At 44.6% G+C, this 23893-nt stretch overlaps 1 protein-coding gene and 1 long non-coding RNA gene across 5 annotated transcripts in view; one reads left to right on the top strand and one right to left on the bottom strand.

The window, feature by feature from the left end:
• Positions 1-20823, bottom strand: part of LOC128324166 (uncharacterized) — a 26238-nt gene extending 5415 nt beyond the window's left edge. The window contains exons 1-3 of one of the 3 annotated variants that reach the window (XR_008306702.1): positions 20682-20823; positions 7899-8211; positions 198-335 (exon numbers count right to left, since the gene is read on the bottom strand). This is a non-coding gene — a long non-coding RNA (uncharacterized LOC128324166). Of the gene's footprint in view, positions 1-197; positions 336-7898; positions 8212-12689; positions 12725-13630; positions 13805-20681 lie in introns of those variants that run through there. The other 2 variants (XR_008306689.1, XR_008306699.1) reach the window with 2 other exon arrangements.
• On the top strand, positions 19973-23893 carry LOC128324154 (zinc finger BED domain-containing protein 4-like). 2 transcript variants are annotated; one of them, XM_053248369.1, is made up of 2 exons: positions 19973-20121; positions 21312-23893. In XM_053248369.1, the coding sequence occupies exon 2, from the start codon at positions 21321-21323 to the stop codon at positions 23658-23660; it is 2340 nt and encodes a 779-aa protein (XP_053104344.1). In that variant the 5' UTR covers positions 19973-20121; positions 21312-21320; the 3' UTR covers positions 23661-23893. The 2 variants fall into 2 exon arrangements, with proteins under 2 accessions (XP_053104344.1, XP_053104352.1); XM_053248377.1 differs by lacking the exon at positions 19973-20121 and adding an exon at positions 20976-21207.

Here is a 23893-nt window from a genome sequence, read left to right as displayed (position 1 = left end):
TACATTTTTTGCATGTGTGTATGTAAAACCCTGAAAAGTGAGGTACTAATCAAACTCTGTCCCAGACCATGTGGAGGAGTCGGTTTTGGAAAGTCTTTCTTCCCAAAGGAATTGGAATTACGGTTCTGAAAACTGACACCTTTAAATTTGAATGCAAGATCCGTTGGGTTGTCAGGAAGTCTGGGAAAAAGACTGACCTTACTGCGGCCTGCAACAATATGTTGGATGATTACAGTGTCCCACCGATTGGTATGGTTTGCATGGCTCAGTACTACAAACTCCCGCATAATATGCACAGGTCTCGTCAGAAGATGGTGGTATGGCACAGTCATATCCTAAAAAGAGAAAGTCACTTTGTTTAAGTAAAACCATTCTAGCATCCAGACCTATCTGCTGCTGGTTCCCTTGCTCATTCTTCAACTCATCTTCTATGGCACCATAATTTGAATTGGAAGGTCTTTGTGATAGCTTCTCGGAATAATGCTATGAGACATAGATAGATACAGGCCTCTTGAACATCCAACTGTTCCACATACCTTATCTTCCTGCAGTCCTAACACAAAGTCTGTAAAGTGGGTGTGTATCATCCTATATTTGTGGCATTGATATCCTCCCTTTCTTCCCAGAGATCAGCAGTGTGCACTTGGTTCCTCCTCCTCAAAGCAAGCCTGCGAGGTAGGTTGGGCCAAGAGAGACTGATTGAAAATTCAAGGAAATTTATTTGAAGGAATAAATTCTAATTCAGGGCTCTTTATCTGAAGAATAAGGGTTCCTCCCTCGAAGGGAGATGAGTTCACCACCAGATAACCCCATCATGTTGTCCCATCAAGTTCTTTCTCTCTCTTGAAACACCACACCCGATAAACCCATTGTTCCATTAAGGGCCATCCCATCAAGTTTGCATAGGCGTGGGCCGGGCAGCTGAAAGCATGTGAGAAAGATTTCCTCTTTCTCTCTCCTGAAATTCCTGCAAGCAGTAAGTAGCAAATCTCCTATTCTCAGTAAAAATAATAATAAGCCCCTGTATTAATTTAAAATTGTCACTTTTGCAGTCTGCATCCTTAAGGATTTATTTATTTATTTATTTGGCTTTATAATGCAAAATCATTCTATGCATGCCTCCTTAGAAGTAAGTACCATCAGTATCAATTAGATTGTCTCCCTAGTAAGTCTGTCTAGGATTGCAACCTTAACTGTAAAGCTCAGTGCATTTTTTTTTGTCTTATTGCTGCTTTTAATATCTCAAACTTAGTGTAGTCTTCATCTATTTTCTATAGATATTGTTGTGTGTTTAATTTTGCTTTAAACCACCATGAATTCTCTTTCCCCCCCAACCCCTTCCCCTTTTCCAGTCAGTTCTAATCACCTTCACAAGTAAAATAGCATATTTATTTAGCAATAAATAGCATGTTCAGGTTTTGGGGAATTGAGTGGGGTGGTAGTCTGCCGTTGGTGTGGACCCCATGACCGGACTACACACAGCTAATTAGACAAGTTTAAAAACTGAACCTGTATATTTGAAGGTGTTGGGGATATAAAGCCTGGGTCTCAGGTAAAGAGAGCTTGCCAGCCCTGTGTTGGATTTATTTTTTTTCTCCCACAGTTTCAATTTCAGGCCTGCAGTTTGTTTGTTTTTTACCCAGGCTTTTACATGATTGTTTCCATTTCTGATGCTCTGTATCTTTTATGTTTATAGTGTGTTTGTTTTTCTTTTTTAATATTTTAATCAGATCTGTATTTTTATATTCTAGTTAATATTTTAATTGTGTAATTTTTGTAATTTTTTTAAACTTTTTGGGTGAACCGTCTTGAGATTATTTTAATGAAAGGTGGTATAGAAATTTAATAAATAAATAACTTTTCATTTGGCTAGTTGAAATTTTAGGCATGTGTGTTTCAAACGTTTTCTTAAACTGCTGTGGGGCCATGTTTTATCTTCTAGTTTCAGCATGAGCTGTTGTGGATTAGCAATCCCATACATCAGATGCCTGTGATGCTGCAGATTCTGGTCCACAAAGGTTTTATGATGAATATGTTGGTTTGAAGGAGTGACTAATTCTTTAGGGCAAAAGAGAGAACTCCACAGAGTGGAGCAGAGTAGCCTGCTACATATTGTTTCTCTGTAGAAACAGCCATTTGTAGAAAAAAGCCATGTGTTGGCCCGCCTGCCACATGGCTGTACTATAGCTTCCTGTTCTGGAGGAGCAGAGTTTTAGGGAGATGTGCTGTGACTATTAGGTATGCTAAGCCATACCTGCACACCGCTCCCTTGGGGGGGGGGGCTTACAGTAAGTGATAGTTATCCGCACCTTGAGGAAATAACGGGTTTATTTTAATGGAAAATTACTACTTTACACTGAGCATTTAGCAACCACATTGAAATTGTTACTTTGTTTTTTCAGATGTGAGCACAATCTACCCATGGTCTTGGACAACCCTAAACTATGATATGGAAATGTTCCTTCTCAAGCACATACACTACTGTGTCTGACACTCTATGTAGAATATCATATTCTTTATACTTTACAACTCTGTATTCATTCATGTTCTTTATGTTGTTTGTGTAACTTTACATGAAACTTTGCCCTTTGTGTTACTCATTCATTCATTACTTTCTCCAGTGAGTGTGGTGTCAGAAAAGGCATATAATAACTCTGGCTGCTCTGTGTTCAATTGTGGTTTTAGTCTGGTCTTTTAACTTGTTTAGTTTAATTTGTTTAACTTTATGAGTCTTATTTTACATTGTAGCTGTTTTATTCTTGTTCGCCTGCGGCTTCCGCCAACTCTTCTGGCTGCTGTTTGGGACTTCTCCGATGCAGCCCCTGGAATATGCTCCCTGTTGAAATAAGAGCCTCTGATACACCCCGAGCAGTAGAGTACTGCAGGGGTGGGGGTATACATATCTTAATAAAATAAATTACAACCACCTTGTGGGGCGGGCTGTCGTATAGTTTTCTAACTTTATCATGTTCTTGTTTTTAGAACTGGCTGATGAGGAGCCAGGCAATGCTGACGCTTCACCAAAGCTGATGGTGTGTGGGAAAGACCTTGATGAATGGCTGTGGGTGATGGCTAGTTTTCTTTATGTCCTCAACAATGTTGCCGTGCAGATTTTTGAACAAGCCAGAAGACAGAAGATCACCAGAAGACAGTCCTGAAACTCTATAATGATCTGTCTGAGGCCTTCAAGTTTCAGAAATTAACAAAAAAAATGAGTACATGTATTCCTGTACCACCACACATTGGGGGGACGGGGGACATGCACACTCGTAGGGGCCCAAAAGCAGAGGGAACACATTTAGCAACCAGCACGGAGGGCATAGGAATGCTTCTGATTCTTCAGATGAATTTGAACCATCAAAGGGGGTCACCTAGTGACCCCGGTCCTCAGAATGTCCTTACTGAAGAGTGTTCAACCCAGAATGGGGCCTCTCAAGTAGGTAGGGCTTCTGATGTTGACCCGAATGCCACCCCCAAAGAGTGGGCTACCCACAGCGGAGCCTCTCGAGGAGGCTTGGCGTTCGATGTTGGACCTGTAGGGTGTTCCCAACAGTTCTCTTCTGAAGAATCAGTAGGCATTCCTGAAGAACACCCACCCATATTTGAGGGTTTTTTTTTTCTGATTTAACAGTGTCCCCACTATGTGGGCCCTGTATCTCAACCGGTCCCATTCCCCTGGAAGATCCCAGGGCCTCGCTAATTGGGTAGTAAAGGCCACACCAGTGTTCTTGCTAGCATTACAGGCAAGGGTAATGTAAAGTTGCCTGTCACCCTTTTATAATGGTTCCAGGGATGCGGCGGGGGGGGGCAAAGTGGGCACCGTCCACCTGCAGATGGCCTGTTACCCACCTAATTATAAGTTGCAGGCATCATTTTGAATTCAATAACATATGCACTCCTCTGTCTCAACTTTACTGCTCCAGGATCTGCAGTTTGCGTGGCTATGGTGGGGCTCCAGATTATGCTGGGAGCTTTTATCTTTTCGTTTCCTTTTCCCCATCTTCTAAAATTTCACTAGTAAATCTTAGTAACACTCAGAAATCTAGAAAAGCCTGTTGCGAGCTTCCTCAGCTCGCCTCTCGAGAGGGTGGTTTAAAAAATAATAATGATATTTTAACTGAAATTACTCCTTGGATAATTTCAAACCTATCCTGTCTGAAATGTGTCTTTAAAACAGAAGTACTTGTTTTTAATTTTTAAAGAAATCTGACATTCTTGCCTTCTATTTATGAGCCAACCTACCAGGTATAGCTTAGAAACCAGGCAAGTCCAAAATATTTAAGTAGCTGCACCTCTCTCTATAGTCCTTAATTATACCAGGTTTTTTTGTTTGCTGTTGGTGGGTTATTTGTTGTTTTTTTAAACTTTGGTGACTGTAGTAGTATTGAAAGGAGAGATCTTCAGCATAAATTCTCTCTCAGGGCTGTGATCTATATGCCTTAATTTTTCAAAACTGATAAAGTAAATGTTGCATAGAATTGCAGCAGGGGTTGCTAGAAAACAATGATTTTTTTTTAAAAAAAATCAGATTTTAAAATTTAAATTGGATTTTTCCCCTTAAAACTATTTATTTATTTAAAGAACATAGGTCAAAGATATCATGAACAAGAGTATTAATAATAACTCCTAATTATATTCTGTGAACTTGTTGGTCCATTCACACGTTATGTTCAACAATTGTACAATGAGTGTATGCACAGGTACAAATCTGTGCACACGTAGAGTCATACATATGTTACACAGGTACAGCATTATACTTCCTATCTGTACCATGCACTTGAAGGGCCTGTATCCCTGTTTGAATTTTAAAATGAACCCAGGTACAGTAATTCACACCAACTTGTGTACACCTCCACAGAACAGTGTCTGAATTGGGATAAAGAAGGCCTAGGAGATCTGGGGAGGTTGGAATAGATCTGCGCAAGCAACAGGAACATGGAGGAAACCTTTTCCAAGTGTATCCTCCATTTTAGAAGGGAAACACCTATCAGGGTTGCACGCTTAAAAGAGACCTCACTTGGGAGTATTTTAATCAAGTTTCTGTACATGTGGGCAAGTCAGGCATGTGTGCAAAAATGCAAAGAGTGCAACAAAGAAATGCAAGGCCTGGTTGCCCGAATGAAACAGCATTATTGTCTCTGAATACGTATTACATCTCTGAATACGTACTAAGGTTATATTAGACAACAAGAATTTACTTTTAGTAGGAAATGGTGCTTTAAATTGAGATTTAAATCATTAAAACTAAGTTCTGTGAAGTGATTTAAATCATAGCAGCCCAGATTGCAACCATTCTATACAGTTTCTAACTCAAAGCCTTAATGAACCCATGAGGGCTTACTCCCAGGTAACCCTTGCGTGCTTAGCTTTGCAACCAAAGGATATATATCCCAGAAATGTTTATAGTGTGTGTGTGTGTGTGTGTGTGTGTGTTGCTTGCTTTTAAAAAAAGGGTGCATGTGCGTATTTGTGAGAAGAAAGGAAATTAGGGGACTTTGGTGGAAACTTCTCATTATCAGAACTTGTACTAATAGAATGCTTTCTCAGGCTAGGGTTTACAATTGTTTCTTGTACAATATCCTCCAAGGATCTCTCTGGTGAACCCATGATCACTCAAACCGTGGGTCTGCAAAAACAAAGTGGCTCAGAGAGAAACGGTGTATTCCTACTGAATCAGGATGGCCAGGCGTGTTCGTAGAGGGCTCACTTGACCCCGATTCGGTCAATAAAGTTGCACAAAATGGCCGCCCGACCATTATCACGCCGGTGCACTTGGACCTTTCCGGAGCCTGAAACCTGTTCCTATTGGTCCAGGATGGCTAGGCGTGTTCGTAGAGGGGTCACATGTCCACCTTCGGACATGTATGGACATATTCTAGGGTAGTGGTGGTAGGGTGGGTGCCAGACTTCTGGGGTGAGGGCGTACCCCTACTTCTGACCCTTCCCGACCACGTGGGGTCTCCTCTGGACCATTTCACACAATAATGTTACACAAAATGGCCACCCGACCATTATCACACCCGCTCACTCGGGCCTCTCCGGAGCCTGAAACCTGTTCCTATTGGTCCAGGCTGACTAGGCATGTTCGTAGAGGGGCCACATGTCCACCTTCGGACATGTCTGGACATATTCTGGAGTAGGGGTGGTAGGGTGGGTGCCAGACTTCCAGGGTGAGGGCGTACCCCTACTTCTGACCCTTTCCGACCACGTGGGGCCTCCTCTGGGCCTTTTCGCCCAATAAAGTTGCACAAAATGGCCACCCAACCATTATCACACCCGCTCACTCGGGCCTCTCCGGAGCCTGAAACCTGTTCCTATTGGGCCAGGATGGATAGGCGTGTTCGTAGAGGGGTCACATGCCCCCCTTCGGACATGTCTGGACATATTCTGGGGTAGGGGTGGTAGGGTAGGTGCCAGACTTCCGGGGGTAAGGGCGTCCCCCACTTCTGACCCTTTCCGGTCACATGGGGGTCTCCTCAGGCCCTTCTGATGATGTATTTCCGGTGACGTAAGTGCATTTTGACAGCTGCATGCCCCCGCCCCCCGTTACCTCACTGTGATGTCATCCTCTAGCCACGTGCTTTTGTTTGTAAAAAAAAGCACATGGTTTTTGACAGCAGGTATGCCCCTATACTACTTATGTCCATCCATCCATCCGATTTATATACTGTCCTTCCAAAAATGGCTCAGTTAATAACTCCTAAATGGCTAAGTGGAAAGTTCTGAAATGTCACATGGCTGTAATACACAGCAATATCATGCTGTGTGTGGACTTTGAAGGAGATAGGTTCCCCAGTTTATTTTTAATGAACATTTTAAAAAGTTTTAAAAATGTTAAAAGGGCTATAACAGCTTTATTTTATGGGGGAAAGTTACAAATCATGCACGAAATGGAGACTCCACTATGAATATCAAAGATGCCCTATTTGGAGGAAATTTCTCCTTGCCTTTATATGAAGAGTAGGACCTCTGCTACTGGTCTTTATCCCCAATATGCTTCACTGTTCCTCAGTAATGCATGTCATACACTGAGGGCCTGTCCATGGCACTACTCAGTACTATGGCCTTAAACTGGGCCACCTTTAAAAGAGAACCGTCTTTGTTTTAAACCCCACTGCCTTAGAAGATTCACAAAGAAGGTTCATCTGAGGGTGCTGGCAGTTCACAGGGGGCAATTGAGAAGTGAGCCTTCTCTATAGTTGCTGTGGAACACATTTCCTGTTGAAATGAGAGCTGCTCCATCACTAAGGAATATAGGAAACAACTAAAGACACACCTGTTCAGCCCGGTTTTAAGTTGAATTTTTATTGTTTCATGGCTTTAGGTTTTAAATGCATTCTGGATATGTTTTGATGTTAATTTTAGATTCTTGATTGTTTCTCTTTGTTAACTGCCTTGAGACTTTTGTAGTAGGTGGCACACATATGTGTCAGATAGAAGGAAGGAAGGAAGGAAGATTTGAAATGGCACAAGCTGATGGTAGCACTAAGCAGAGGCAGAGAGGCAGGAGCAACCCTGAGGTACATTCAAGGCCAGCTCAAGGGCTTGTGCTATTCAAGGTGATGCCAAGATGCCACCAGCCACACCCCTTGATCCTGGCTAGACCACAAAACTTGATGGCACTGTTAGTGGGAGGGGACAACCAGGTCGCCCTTGCCCATCTCCTGGCTGCCCTAATGTTGGGGTGCACCAAGGTTTTAAACTACAAACCAGTAGCACAGGCAGTGGCAAGAGAGGAGAGAGTGGAGCTTCCTTCGAGCATGGCATGGTGGCTCCTGTGCATTCATTGCTCCCACTCCACTAGCTGGATGGTTTTCTCTCTCACACCCGGCCATCCGCACTTTCCACCAATCGGCTCATGTAGATTGAATGTTTTTGGATTTTGACCTATGGCTTACCTGGAGAGGCCAAGAGCATCCATGAAAGAACAGCAAAGCAAAGGATTCCGATCTTCATGGAAGAAGCTTGATGAGATGTCTCAGGGAAGAGAGTTAGAGAAAGTGACCCGGGAGGACTGCAGTCTCAGTTCTGTGTCATCTCAACGGCTGCATGTTCGCTTATTTATTGGGCTCTGAAATAGTCAGGCTCTGGTGCATCAAAGATCTATCTTGATAGGAACCCTTGATACATTCTTCTTTAAGAAGACTTGATATGCCATAGAATGGAAGTACCGGACAGTACACGTTGGTCTGGCACGGTATTCAGGGTTCACTAGATTGGAAATAAGCATTATAAATATATAAATATGATACTTTGATCTGATAACTGTTTGTTCCTGGTTTTGAGCCATTATGCTCTCATGGCTAAAACTAACTCAAATCAACTGAGCTGAAGAGTACATTCTATCTGGTACAGTGCATACTTTTAAATGTTCATTTACTGAAAACACTTGTGCATCGTTAGTATCTGAGCAACATGATGTATTGCCAACATTCAAATTATGAGCATATCAGCAGCCCGACACATGTTTTTAACCTGCAGATGGATTCTGCTGCCATTCATCCATTCATTTATTCAATTTCTATACCACCCTTCCAAAATTGGTTTGATGGTGCATTATTTAGGCTGCATTCTCACATCACAGCAATCACAGTTAAAGAATTAAATAGGATTGCTGAACTCTTTGGAACTGATTAACATCCTGGTTTCTTTGTACGGGTGGGTTTGGGCTTGAGGTCCACTTTAGAGCCAGCCTCCCAGGGGATCAAGAGGAGGATAGTTTGCTGACCATTGGAGAGTTCCAGTTGGCTTGGTAAGTGTTGCAGGGTTGGTGGGCAGACAGGCACCTTTAAGGAACATATGAAGCTGGCATATATGGAGTCAGGCCATTGGTCCATCTGGCTTCTCCAAGGTCGCAGGCAGGAGTCTCTCTCAGCCCTATCTTGGAGATGCCAGGAAGCTTCCAGGAACTTGGAACCTTCTGCAGGCAAGCATGCAGGTGTTCTTCCCAGAGCGGCCACACCCCCTGTCTTAGAGTGCTCACATGTAGTTGTCAATTCAAATGCAAACTAGGGCAGACCCTGCTTAGCAAAGGGGACAATTCATGCCTGCGTCACATGGCCAGCTCTCCTCCCATAGATCAGCTCTCCTTCCCTTTCAAAATTGGCTGTTTTCTATTTAGCAGGGGGAGAGCAACTGAACCTCTCCAACCCCAGCACAGGTTCCCTGTAGTGGTTGTTGCTGGTGGCTACCTTAAGTTTCTTTCTAGACTTCAAGCCCTATTGGGACAGGGAATCATCTTATTTATTTATTTATTTATTCATTCATTTGATTTTTATACCGTCCTTCCAAGCTGGCTCAGGGTGGTTTACAATTAAAAACAGAAATCATTAAAAACAATTAAAACAAAAACACAAATATAAACACCAATTTAAAAACATCTTAAAAACAATTAAACTATCAAAACAATTAAATTATGCATTTTTTGTGTGTAAACTGCATTGATAACATTTGTTGAAAAGCAATATAGAAATATGCTTTGTACTAGAAGAAACGTCTAAGAAAACTCATTGTCTAAGAAAAGGCAGAGTTGTGGAAATCAGAACTAACTGTCCACCTTGGTGAAACATCTGGATTACATGGGTTTGTCCTATATGGAAATTGATCCATTTGATTTCCTGGCAGCCCTGGACAAGCTGTCTAACTACAATGGCTAGTTTTCCAACTAAAATGTGCTCTGTGTGGCACTACCTTTGCATATAGTCTGGAAGCTTCAATTGGGGCAACATGCAACAGCTGGGATAACTTGGAAAGACCATGTTACTCCTGGGCTGAAAGCATTGCTCTGGCTACCAGTATGCTTCTGGGCGAAATAAAAAGTGCAGGTAATTACCTATATAGTAGGGGTATGCACAGAGCAGGATTTGTGTTCTGTTCTGAGCTCTGAATGCAAATGCCCAGAACGTTCCAATGGGAAAAGTGGTTGAGCTGGTTTTTCCAGTGGAACAACGTGGAAAATTTCAAGTGTTTTGAGTGCCATTTTTTGAGAGCTATTTCCCCCATACTGATTGGTTTTGGCAATGGCTTCTGAGTGGCTTGTAGTGATGTGTGAACTGACTCAACCTTGAGCTGGTTTACCATGGGACTGGTCTAGCTCAAGGCCTCGCCCTCGAGCTGGATCTGGCCTGCTTCGGCTCAAGTTTGAGCTGACCTCCCCCGCGGACTGTTTCAGGGCTGGTTTGGGGGTTCTTACATTATTATTTTTTAAAATTCACCACCTCCAGAGGGTGCTGCCATGGCCATGAGGGCATCTCCAGGGGTTCCCCCTCCCCCCGATGGCCTCCTACATTCACAAATGGCCCGGTTATAGCCATTTCCGGCACATTCTGGGCCGCTGTATGCTGGTGGTAGCCATTTTGGTAGACACCAAATGCGCACTGGCCATTTGTGTGAACCCGGCCAGACAGATGGCCAGTGCACATGTGTGGGAGCCTCCAAAATGGCCACTGCCAATGCAGAGAGATACAGAAAGGGCTGAGAACAGCCTGAACTGGGCCATTTCTGATCCCAGGGAGGTCTGTGCCTTCTGGAGGCGGTGATTTTTTTTTAAAAAAAAAAAAACATTATAACCCTCCGAACTGGCTTGAATTTGAGCTGAGCTGGGGGGGGGGGTTCTCTTTGGGGAGGGGGCCAAAACTGAACATACATGGTTTGGTTCGAGTCCAGTTCAGACTCGAACCAAACCGGGCAAACCGGTTTTGTGCACACCCCTACTGGTTTGCAATCTCCTTGTTTCTTTGTTGGCTTGTTATCCTATAAATCAGGGATTCTCAAACTTGGGTCCTCAGGTGTTATTGGACTTCAACTCCCATAATCCCCAACCAAAGGCCACTGAGGCTGGGGATTATGGGAGTTGAAGTCCAATAACACCTGAGGACCCAAGTTTGAGAATCCCTGCTATAAATGAACTTGATTTGTTTGATAACAAGCCAACCAAGAAGCAAGGAGATCAGAAGCCAGTGGCAAAAGCAGTCAGCAAGGGGAAAACAGCCCTCCAAAATGGCACTCAGAACACTCAAGACTTGGAATGGGGTTGTTCCATTCTGAGCTTTAAACCTGTCCTTCATTTGAAGAGTGTTCTATTTCGAGTGTGAAACACTCAAAACGGCCTCTTTTGTGTCACAATGTACATTTCAAACCCACAACTTTCTGCACATCCCTACTTGGCTTGGGCCCATAGAGTGCCTCTTCTACATGAAGGCACCACAGCCTGCCAAAGTCACCTGGCGAAGTCCTGCCGTCACCTGCAGTTGACTTGCCACCAGCTCAGCTAGCAGCGACACAGAGCTGGGCCTTCTCCGTAGCTTCCCCAGACTATGGGACGCATTCACAGAAAAAACTGAGGAGCATGAATTGCCGAGGAGCATGTTTATCTCTGGTTATAGTCATCGCTTTTGAGATGCTGGCTGTTTCGATGAAGCAACCTTGAAATGGTTTGAGTGTTTTGAGCACTCTTTTGAGGCCTGTTTTTTCAGGTAGAGCTGGCCTACCAATTGGGGTCAGCTGGTAGAACAGTCCTCTGCGGTGGGTCTCATGCAGCAGGTAGACCAGTCATCTCCCCCCAAATTAGCGTTTCAGCCTGCCTCGGAGGAGTGGTCTATGTAGTAGTTATCATTTTTTACTTGGAAGCAGTTTCCACTGAGGTTAGCAGAACTTATTTCCAAGTGAATGTGCTTAGGACTGGGGTTCAAGTGGCATTATAGATACAATACAATACAATACAATACAATACAATAGTGTTGTATTGAGTGACTGACCCAGAGTCACCCAATGGTTTCATGGCTGAATGGGGATTTGAACTCAGGTCTCCCCAGTCCTAGTCCCACACTCTAACCACTACACAATGCTGACTCTCTTATTAGAATGTCAGAAGATAAGCAGGACAGGAATGGAGCCGAAGCAACGACAGGAGCCTTTTGAACTGCAGGGACGCAAGCCACTCCAAGCATCATTTCATTCACAGACTAGCCCCTTATAGGACTTGCTTGCTCTTAGTCACACTTCTCCCCTTTTGGTGTCTGCCTTATAAGCCATATCTGGGTGGTGGATATCACACACCATAGTGCATACAAAATCAGAACACACACACACAATCTTGCCATCCACCCCCAAAGCAAAGCGGTTGGGATAGAGGAGAGAGCGCCTTCAGACAAACTCCCTTCTGTGGTGCCTTTCCACAGATCAGCCTCATCTGTTGCTCCTTCAATGGACCGTCCTGCCAGAAATCCATTTCCTGTTAGGGGAAATAACTACAGGTATCATCTCCTAGGCAGCTCTCCCCTAGCCAAGAATTCAAAGTCCCCTCATAGTTTCTCCATTATGTTAAAAACAACCCCACCAATTCCCCCCTTGATATTGTCCTTCCTTCCACAAAATAAAATGTCACCCCAACAACTCCTTCCTACGTCTGGGTACTGGTTAAAGGGGGAAACGAGGTGGAAGGGAGGTAAGGTGCCACCCCAATGGAATTTAAGAAGAAAGAGCCCTGGTGGTGGTGGGGAAGTGGAGGGAGGGGTAAGTGCACCCTCTCCCACCCTTAAAGATGCACCCACCCCCCGGCCTTCACAAAGGTGGAACCACCCGTGAATAAGGGTTGCAAACAAAGCAACCCTTTCTTGCAGATTGGGGAGGGGAAGAGTTCAGAGCCTACTGCCCAGCCATGTGAGAGTGAGTGAAACACTAGCACTCACTCTGCTGTGTGCAAAAATGGCTGCCGCCTTCTTCCTTTGGAAATGAGGACAAAGACTTCCCTCTGGCCACTCTGATTGGCCGTCAGAGCCAGCAATCAGCACGGTGCAGGGGCGTAGCAAGGTTGGAGTGGGCCCAGAGACAAGATTTTAAAATGGCCCCCCCCCAAAGTCCAGGGCCTCCGCACACCCCAGGCCCCCAAGGATTTAAGTCTGATATTCCAAAATAAGTATGCTGCCTGCAAATACATTTCACTGAATACACACACACACGTCACAATATATAGTGATATACATCGAGTACTATACATTTGTATTACTTTTAATGCCTAGAACACACGAGAAAGATGAATGATTAAAATGGGCCCCTCGCTGCAGATTAGCAAAGGAGACTTTCAACCATGCAGGGTGAGCCTCTGTTTGTTTTCTCAGAATTCTGAACAAATGCAGTCAAGTTTGATTGCAGGAGGTTTTTCACAGGAGGCTTTTAAAGCCCTTTAAGACACATCTCCTCTGGAATGGAGGTGCTGCATTCACAGGTGGGCCAGATTGACCCTGAAGTCCCTGCAAGTTATTGGGGAGCAGTTCACACACAAGAAAAATAAAATAAAAGCACCACACATGCTTCACAGTTCTCACTCAGACCTTCTGGGTTGCAAAACAACTTGAACATAATTGCATTTATAAATGAATGAATGAATAAATAAAATTAATAAAATACTGTTCCAGAAGTTTCTGCAATTTTCTGCCATGAAACAAGCCACTTATAGGACTTTTTAGATAGTTTTTTTAAGTCAGCAAATTTTCCAAGCTGTTTCAAAATAAATATTCAGAGACTTCTCGGTCTCTCCCCCCCCCCCCCAATATCCAAGCCCTATGGCAAGCAGATCCCTATATATGGGGGGGGCGGGAAAGGTAAACACAAAAAGGAGTTCACACTCTACCTGGCAAATGCTGGTCTGGGTTAAGCAGATGCTGGTCTGGGGTCTTCTGCTGCAGAGGACACGCTGGCTGCCTCCTCCTTCCTGGCTTGCTTGGGCCCTACTCGAGCTCAGGCTTCACTGCGGCCTACACGGAGGCCTCCGTGGAAGCCCCATTGCCCACCCGCCGATCAGCTGAGAGGCGGGAGAAAAGGAGCTCTTTGCCGCTTGCCTGCTGCTTCGATTGCCGGCCAGCAGAACAAGCAGGAGAGATGGCGAAGAGGGCAAGTGGCTGAGAGGCTATGGGGCTGGGCAGGGGGCAATGGGGAGTCACATGAGGTGCCCCTGGGGTGCTCCTCCAGGCAGTGGGGCCCCCAGACAACTGTCTCCCCTTGCCCTATCATTGTTACGCGCCTGGCACAGTGCCTTCAGAATGGCCTTTTAAGCCCTGCCCAACTTTGGAAAACAAAGCCAAGCCGTCCCAATGGCTACTGCCTCATTTGGATGAAAATTATGATTGACAGGTGCCCAGCTTGTTCAATGGAGCCTAGTACCGTCGCCCAATCTATGTAAATATTGCAGCTTGGCTAGAAAAGCTGCAGGAAAAGGCAGGGCAGCAGCACAACCACAAAATAAGTTAAATTGGTGGGGCTGATTTATTTATTTTTTGGTGTGTGTGGGGGGTGCTACCCATTCTGTCCTACGTTGTGACAAGCCTCCTTTGAATGGCTCTGAAGTGTCAGGTGGGGCTACCTTGGCTGAAGATCCTGCTTTGTTCTAACCTCCAGGGGCTCCTGAACTGGTGCCCACTGCCCACCCCGAACCAGCTTTAATTCCTTGGCTACTTAGCCCCTCCCTGCTAGAGCTGTCCAGGTTATTTTTATTTATTTATCTATCTATCTATCAAATTTGTACACTGCCCCAGACTTTCATCTCTGGGTAGTTAACAATAGCATACAACAAGTTCAAAACACATACAAAAACCTTAAAACAATTTGACATTTTAAAAATAAACCGGAGATTAAAACCTAAAAAAAAATAGGAAGCTGAGAAAGCTTGGGCAAAAAGATGAGTTTTCAGGTGTATTTTGATAATTGCCAGAGATGGGGAGGATCGTATCTCAGCAGGGAGCACATTCCACAATCTCGGGGCAGCGACTGAGAAGGCCCTTCTCTGTGTAGCCACCAAACGAGTTGGCGGTAACTGGAGATGGACCTCTTCAGATGACCTCAATGGGCGGTGGGGCTCGTAGTGAAGAAGACGCTCTCTTAGATACCCAGGGCCTAAGCCGTTCAGGGCTTTATAAGTTATAACTAGCACTTTGTATTTTGTCCGGAAACCTATGATGAAAAAGTGAAAAAGACGCTCTCTTAGATGTTCTCCAGTGATATCAGTGAAGAACGTCTCCATGGAGACGTTCTCCACTGATACTCCACCAAATAAAAGGCATCCAGCATTTCAGAAGAGGCTGGTAGGCTGGTCACAGTATGGTCCTTACTTCTCTTATCTTTAGAAATCTACTTGTGGGTGGTAGGGAAGAAAGACATAGAGCTGCATTAATGGTCTATTGTGTTTTGGGAGTGTCGTGGCCTAGTATTAACTAGTCCTGTAATTAGAGAGGCTTTTCTGCTGCCACCCAGTGGAAGTCTTTATTCCCTGGCTGCCTACACTAAATAAATAGCCCGCCAGATCTCTGCCTTGTACCAAACTTAGGTAAAGTGTTATGGCAAATGAGAGTGGGGGGCGGAACACAAAACAGAGATCACATGAGATCTGAATTAAGTGAAAAAAGGAAAATAAGAGTAATCCAATTTTAGCAATAGTTTCTGAAGTATTTCTTTTAGAAAATGATAGTAAGTATAAGAGCAAAAAACAAAATAAATTGGGACAAGCCCATCCAGCTATCCGATTTCGAACTGGACCCTAAGAGTCAATCTCACCAGCCGCTCCTTTAGTCTGCTCTTCCTTTTCCAGCACTTCTGTTCCTTCTTACAACACCGTCTCTGGAAATCTCCAACAGTATGTGCTTCTGCTCTGGTGGGAAGGTCATTTGTTCATTCCCATTGAGAAGCTACTTCAAAATACCAGATTTAATCCACATCTTTGAGGCACGTCCAGAGATGGGCAACACCACCCCAAACTTGATATGAACACAAGCAGGAGTTGGGGTTGGGTTGAAAGGATGAAATAACTGTGGATTGAGGTCACGGCATTCAAATCCTCCTGAGCTTGATCCTCCGCATGTGTATGCGGAAGTAAATCCCACTGAGCACAGAGGAACTTCCACCTTGGGGAGAATGTAGGTAAAAATGTTATGGGTCTCATGTCAAAAAATCCTGGTATGGGAGTGGTCCCTTTTCTGAGTGCTGCATTCTCTCTTTCTAGCAACAGAACTTGCTCCAGGAGATACAAGCTTTTGCCCAACCATGGACAGCAGACAGATCATCTAGACTGGAGCTGCTGCAAAAACACGATTTGAAGAGAGGGGAGCAATCCACCTCAACCTATGTTTCAGGCTTTTCTGATTGTTCTTGAGGAGCATGTTTATCTCTCGTTATCAGCCAATAGCCATCACTCTTAATATGAACTCACACATTTACTCTTGAGTACACCCAAGAGCAGGACTTTGAGACTTGCCTGTAAAACCTGGAATGGTTTATTCATCACATAGGAAAGGAGGAACATGAAATGCTTAGGGTTGATAAATCTCATTGCCCGAATGGTTTACCCAGTCAAAATGGATTATGTCACTATTATGTAATCTACTGGGGTCTAATGCATGGCAAACGACATCACAGTATGTTGCTAAATTTGCTCAGGATATAAGGACCCCAAAAGACATGGTCTAAGATATGGTATTCACTCCCATTTATATCATCCTCATACAGCATCAGAGAACTTTCCTTTAAGGTAATAGCTAGACGATATTTACAGTCATAGAATTTTTCGAGCAGAAAGGAACCTTAAAGACTTTGAATCAAGAATTGCCAGCAGAAAGGGTTGGAATGTTCCTACCACAAACAGAAGCCTTCCTCCCAAGGCCCCTTACACAGGGGAATCCTGGGTAAAGCTCCCAATTTGATAGGAGAGGGAATGCTAGGAGGAGATGGTGTGCTTTTATTGTGCTATTTGAAGCCTTGTTGATGCCAGAAAACACATATTAAAATGCCATTATACAAACCTATGGCGAAGCCACATTTGAAGTATTATGTGCAGTTTTGGTCACCATATCATAAGAAGGACATTTTAGAATTGGAAAAGGTGCAGAAGAGGGCAACCCAAATCATCATGGGCCTGGAGCACCTTCCTTATGAGACAAGGCTACAGCATCTGGGGCTTTTTAGTTTGGAAAAGAGGTGACTTTGGGGGACATAGTAGACGTTTATATAATTGTGCATGGATGTAGAGAGAGTGGGCAGATATATAATTTTCTCCCTCTCTCACAACTCTAGAATCAGGGATCATCCTACGAAACAGATGGTCTTTAGGGCTCTCCTAAATTTCAATAAAAAATTCAAATTACAGATGTCTGCAGGGAGCACATTCCACAATCTAGGAGCGGCTACAGAGAAGTGGTAAAAAGCATGAATTGTCCCCTTTGTGGTAAAAAGCATGAATTGTGGTAAAAAGCATGAATTGTCTGCTTTGCTAAACAGGGTCCCCTCAGGTTTGCATTTGAATGGGAGACTACATGTGTGAGCACATGTGTGAGCACTCAGGGGATGGGGCTATCCTGGGAAGAGCGTCTGCATGCTTGCATGCAGAAAGTTCCAAGTTGCCTCCAGATAGGGATGAATGAGACTGGAAGATCTTCCCCTCAGGGAATGGAGTTGCTCTGGGAAGGGCAGAAGGTTCCAAGTTCCCTCCCTGGCAGCATCTCCAACATAGATGCTGGAGAGGAGAGCTGGTCTTGTGGGAGAGGAGAGCTGGTCTTGTGGGAGAGGAGAGCTGGTCTTGTGGTAACAAGCATGACTTGTCCCCATAGCTAAGCAGGGTCTGCCCTGGTTGCATATGAATGGGAGACTTGATGTGTGAGCACTGCAAGATATTCCCCTCAGGGGATGAAGCTGCTCTGGGAAGAGCAGAAGGTTTCAAGTTCCCTCCCTGGCAGCATCTCCAAGAAAGGGCTGAGAGAGATTCCTGCTTGCAACCTTGGAGAAGCCGCTGCCAGTCTGTGAAGACAATACTGAGCTTGATGGACCTATGGTCTGACTCAGTATAGGGCAGCTTCCTGTGTTTCTATGAAATTGGAATCTAAGGGTGATGCCTTAACGCAGGGTTTCTCAATGTGTGGGTCCCCAGATGTTATTGGACTTCAACTCCCATAATCCCCAGCCCCTGTGGCCTTTGGTTGGGAATTATGGGAGTTGAAGTCTAATTACATCTGGGGACCCACACGTTGAGAATCCCTGCCTTAATGGATATTCCATATGATTTGTAATGATACTGTGCAATGTCACAAATGGTGTTTGCTAACAACTTGCCCTCCATGAACCCACCCTTCTACTTGCTCTTTGAGTCCCCAAACAGTGGCAGAGCAAACATGTGCAAGGAACACGGGCCACCACTAGGTGGAGGCACACCCAAATGTCTGACATAAATAATAATTTCCCCATAGGGGTTAATGGGGAACTCAAAAATAACTCCTGGATGGCTTGGAAGAAATCTCTGAAACTTCACATGGTGGCCCAACATGATGATATAAATACATGTGTGGATGTTCAAGGAGATCAGTCTATTCATTGATTTGTTGATTTTTTAAAAAGAAAACAATGAGTATCATCTTTATTTCTCTCTTTAATTGATTTATTTAAGAGAATGTGTTATGCGCTCTACTGCCTATTGGGATCATCCAGGGAAGTCCACCTGCAATTGCCACTGGCTCATCTGGAAGCTAATGAGGGCCTTCTCTGTGGCCACCCTGAAACTTTGGAATTCACTCCCTGCTGAAGTAAGAGCCTCCCCATCTCTGAAAAGTTAAGAAGATGCCTAAAACACATCTGTTCACCCAAGTTTTTAACTAGGTTCTTAAGTTGTGAGTTTGTTTTCAACTGTTTTAATCTTCTAACTGATTTTTTTTATTATGTGGTTTGTTGTAAGCTACCCAGAGATGCAAGTCTGGGATGATATACAAATATACTAAACAAATAAATTTGAAAATTCATTAGAAATCAACAAGTGAACAGATCTTTTTCATGCTACCCCCATGGTTTCTGCCCATCCATTTTGGAGCTTTAACATGGGGTTCAAAAATGGGTGAACTACTGTTTTTATATGAAGGTAAGAAATAGTTTCCTCAAAATGAAGCTTGGATGATGGACAGAGTAGGGGGTTCAGTTCCAGAATGTGTGGTGATTTTCTGCCATGAAACAAAGCAGTCATGTCATTTTAAAACAGTTTTAGAGACTTTAAAAATAAATAAATCAGTAAATCAACATCATTGTGAACCATTATCCTTGACATTCTGGACACGCAATTCTATCATCATTTTAAAACGTTTTGCTAAATTTCAGAGCTTACTGTCTGGCCATTTGGGAGTTATTAATTGTTTTGTGTTTCCCATTAATCCCTATGGGGAAATGATCTGATGGGGCCCATATTCAATCTTGCACACGGGCCCCTTCAGAGCTAATAGTGCCACTGGGCCCAAATCAAGGTGGGGAGGATGGCTTGTAGTTCTTGCCTCTTGACATAACAGCACTCATTATATGCTCAGAGGCACAGTATCCAATTGTACTATAACACTGCTGTAACACAAAAGCCCAGCTTTTACTGTTGTCACCATACTATGCAGCTAGTGGATTGGCACATGGAGGACCGAGGAGGACCTAGCCAAATTGTGTTCCTATGGTTATGATTTTGAGTACAATATTTCAGACTGGACGTGAGGTCTCCTGTCCCCTTGGAGTGAATATCATGGGCTATTGAATTTCCTCACTTGTTGGAGCTCTGTTGGGGCCACCACACCCATAATTATCTCTGTAAAAATGGTTCCCCCACTTAATTGAGGCATGTGCTTTTGCTTTAATAGAATCACATGCTGATTCAGTAGAGGCAAGCTCTATATGTTTATTACCAATTGGAAGACAGACTGGAATTTTATAAACCCAATTTTTAAAAATCACCCTTGATTTATTATTGAACAAGTCTATGAAATCTCTTCTACCCTATATCTACCCTACTCTCTCACTTGGTTGTTATTTTCCTGAGCCAATTCTTTTGTGTCTCTGAGCTGCTACTCCTGCCTCCTTCCTTACCCTCTTACTTAAGGTCCACCCAGACTGAAACACTGAGTAGAGAGCAATGCCCAAAGCCCCAGGTGTTGAATGCCTTTCCCAATCAGTTCAATGAGACTTGGTTAATCTGCCATTTTCTCTGCTGTCAGGGGATTGGTGGAATCCTGCAGGTCTGCCAATCTTGGGTTCAGTATAAGAAGAGCTTCTTCCACTTACCTTTGAGAGCCATTTGTTGCAAGGCTGTTTCTCATGGGATTTGGTCTTGGATGAAACAAATATGTAAGTAGCTCTTTAGGGTTTTTTAAAATTGAGGTGGTGGGAGGCAATGTTTTACCTGATGGAAGAAGCAATCTGGCTTGTTGACCTTCTAGCTCTAGGGACTTTTGTAGGTTTAGAAGGAGAACTCCAGGATTGTAGCTTCCCCTAATGCAGTGGTATGATGGAGAAATGCTGCCCCTAATTGCTTTCTCTCTTCCTCTCTCTGCCAGACAGTTCTTAGAAGTATACAAGAGCCCAATCAAGTTCTGACCCTACAGGTTTTGGCTATTTGCAGCTACTGACCTGTGTATCTGTTGTGTATGTGTTTTCTAGGCAAAGGGACAGAAAGAGAGAAGGAATTTAAGCAGAGTTGGATGTGCTATTGCAGTGGCTTGTTGGTTAGCCTGAGGAATGAAATAGTAGTTGTGGTAATGCAGTTCTAAACCAATTCAGAGTGACTCCCATCACACTACTACATTACCTAGTTTTCTGCAGTGTGTCAGGGTAGTGAATACCTGGGAATAGCAGGAGCCTACAGCTGGGAAGCAACTTGGATTTCACTCATTCAAAAAACACCTTACCAAGTCTGTGGTGGAGTTTGTAGAGTTGATCAGATGTTCCATATGGCTCCTCTTGCACCATAATGAAGTTTTTTCTTGGTGGCTCTTCTTCCCATTTAGTGTCTCCCTATAGAATCTCTCAGTATATTTTCTCTTCTTTCTTCTTAATTCAGACTAAAGATAGATAGATATAGGTTTATTCAGTCACTGACCAGCAAAAGAGACTAAAGACATGCAGGGATTTTCTTCTCTTTCACAGCAGTGAATTATTACTAATGGAGGCCTATATTGCTTTTCTAGCACTGAAGCTCCTCCCCTCTACTAAAATGGTAGCTTAAACCACAACATGATCAAAAGGAGCAGAAGAAAACACCACCTTTCAAAGGCAGCCTCCAAAAACAGAGGCACCAAAGGAAGCTTTTTCTAGGAGTAGCCTCTAAAGTTGTAGAACTGCTGGAAAGTTTGGGCTCCTATCTACCCTGATGGTATTGCTAGCCAGAGGGTACATTTTGGCTGACATAAGAACTGGAGGCTGGCTGATTCACAGGTATCACTCTTGGTTACTGCAGCAGAGGAGCTCTTGGGGAGTGTGTGTATACAAAACAGTTCAATTGTTACTACTTCTGTTAAACTTGGCCTCTGTCTTTGCAGTTTTTCACCATGAGGCGCTCCAGTGGCATGCAAGAAGAGTCGCCCTTTCCAGGAGTTGGAGGTCCTACATCCCCAAGGCCTCAAGTTGCACCCCTCCAAGATCATGGGGCATATGAGAGTGAACGCCAAACCGATCCTCCTGATTCAGGAGTGAAGCTGGAGAGCAAGGAGACCGTGGAATATGTCAATTTACCCTACTTGTCATCACAAGCTAACAAGTTCTTGGATGTGCAGCCTCTTAGCTCTCAGGAGGGAGCTGTATCCAGGAGGGTGGGTAAGCAGGATACAAGTCATGGGTTAGCCCTGCCAGCCAGACCTGCATCACTCCCTGCCCCCATCGCAGCCACGGTGCCTGTCAGCACAGAAATCCCAAGCGTGCACTATGCATCATCGCTTTGCCTAATAAACACTGCTGTCCCTGGGCCCCAGAGTGGCCAAGCCTTGCTCCCAGGCACACAAGCTTCTGCAGCTGAGCAGTTGAGAACCTTGCCCAGTTTACCACCAAGGCAAAGGAAACCCAGTTCTGAAAAATGGCAACACTTTGCTCTGCACAGAACAGAAGAAAATGTGGCTGTGTGCAAGATGTGCCACCTCAAAATTCAGCTCGTGGAAGAAGACGTCTCCAAGAATTTGTGCAAAGCCCCCCTACGTGAGCACCTGCTGTTTTACCACCCACATCTTCTGTCCCAGAAAGCTGCACCCCCACAAGAAACTGCACTGGCAGCTGCAGAGTTGCAAGCCAGTGAGGAGTCAGATGGGGCACTGAAGCACTGGGGTCCTACACACCCAACTGCAGTACTGTACAACACTGAATGTGCCTGGATGCTAGTAGATGAGATGCTCCCATACTCCCTGGTCGATACTCATGGATTCCGGAAGTTGATGCGTACCGTGGCCCCAAAGTGGAAGGTGCCCGGACAGAGTTTCTTTGAAAAGCAAGCTGTGCCAGCCTTGGAAAAAAGCATCAATGGAGCAATTGAGCAAGACCTGAAGAGGTCTCTCTGCTCAGTAGTCCACTTCACCATGGGTGGCTTGGCCACTGACCCAACATGCTACTTGTCTCTTCTGGCACACTGGGTTACAGACATTGATGGTGTTCTCTGCAGGCGCCTGGCAGTGGCGGCCGTGTTCGAGGTGCAGGAGAACAACATGCCAGGAACAATAGCCCTCAGACTAGAAGAGGTGAGGGCCAGGTGGCTCCGTCCCTTGCGGCTGGAAATGGGGTATGTGACCACCACCAGCTGGTTATTGGCAAAAGAGGTAGAGGGTTCTTGTCTGGGGCCTCTTATCTGCCCTGCAAAATGCTTGAGCCGGCTGCTGCAAGACGTGATGGAAAGATCTCCCACTGAGTGGTTGCAAGTCCTAGAGGACATCTGCAGGCAATCCCATCTCTCTTCGGAGGATCGAGTCAGCCTGCATGAATTGCAGTCAAAATATGGGCTCCCTCATGAACAGCTGCCAGAAGAGATGCCAACATCATGGCAAGCCATCCTTCATGTGGTGGAACTTCTTCTAGCTCAGGAACCTGCCTTTCGTGACTACATGGAGAACATTGGCCTCAACCTTGCACCTGAGGACTGGAGTCTGATGTACCATCTAGTCCACCTGCTGAAACCATTTGAAGATGCCATCAGTATGATTAATAAGGGAAATGCTACCCTGGGCCAAATCCTTCATGTGTTGCATGTGCCAAACAGCAGGATAAAAGGGTTTCTCCAACAGCTGCAGCAAGAAAGAGATGCTTCTGCTTCTGCACTTGTCCGCTTCGCCTCTGAGCTGCTGCAATCTCTGGAAAGTAGCAGAGACCTAGAAACAATAAGAGCTGACATTATCTACCAGAATGCAGCCTTCCTGCACCCACACTTCAGGGATTGCACATTTATATATTCAAAAGGAGATGTGGAGCTGGGCAGGGAGCAGTTGAAGGCGAGGGTGATACTGCTGACTGAGAAGGAATACTTGAGGTCCTTCCGTGACCATGCAGCTTCCTCTTCTATTGAAACGGAAGGCCAGTCCATGTATTGCAAAGCGATGGAGGTGGCAAGGCAAGAACTGGACTCCTACCTGCAGGACCAGATTGACCTTACCCAGTTGGACTTGGATCCCTTGGTCTACTGGAATGCCAAGCAGCATGCATGGCCATTCCTCTCCCAAGTGGCATTTCAGTATTTCTCATGTCCTGCCACCACTTTCTTCGCAGATTTGGTTCTTGATGTGGAAGGCTTGTTTGGATCAGGCAAATTTCAAGAGAGGCTTGCACTTATCAGCCTGAATGCAGACTGGGTGCCTGCAGAATTCCGGGTTCCCCCCCTTCAGGGTACTGAGGATGGACTGGAACCAGAGGACTGAGTGATTGCATGGAGGGGAGTGATAGGACATTAGTAGTATTCATGGCACTAATAACTAAATGTTGCACACTATTGCTACTTCTTACATGTCTATATATAAAACAGAATCTGGCTTTTGTATTTAATTGTACACCAGTCTGACTTTGGCAGACTTCTTAAGGGTTATTGACTCGACATGTGGTGTTGGCTTAATGGAATTCTGAATATATTCAATAAAAGTTACTGAAATCTCAA

The sequence above is a fragment of the Hemicordylus capensis genome, chromosome 1 (genome assembly GCF_027244095.1).
Source record: "Hemicordylus capensis ecotype Gifberg chromosome 1, rHemCap1.1.pri, whole genome shotgun sequence".
Lineage (NCBI taxonomy): Eukaryota > Metazoa > Chordata > Lepidosauria > Squamata > Cordylidae > Hemicordylus > Hemicordylus capensis.
The sequence above is the reverse complement of the archived record's forward strand: the minus strand, read 5'-3'. Positions and strand labels throughout refer to the sequence as shown.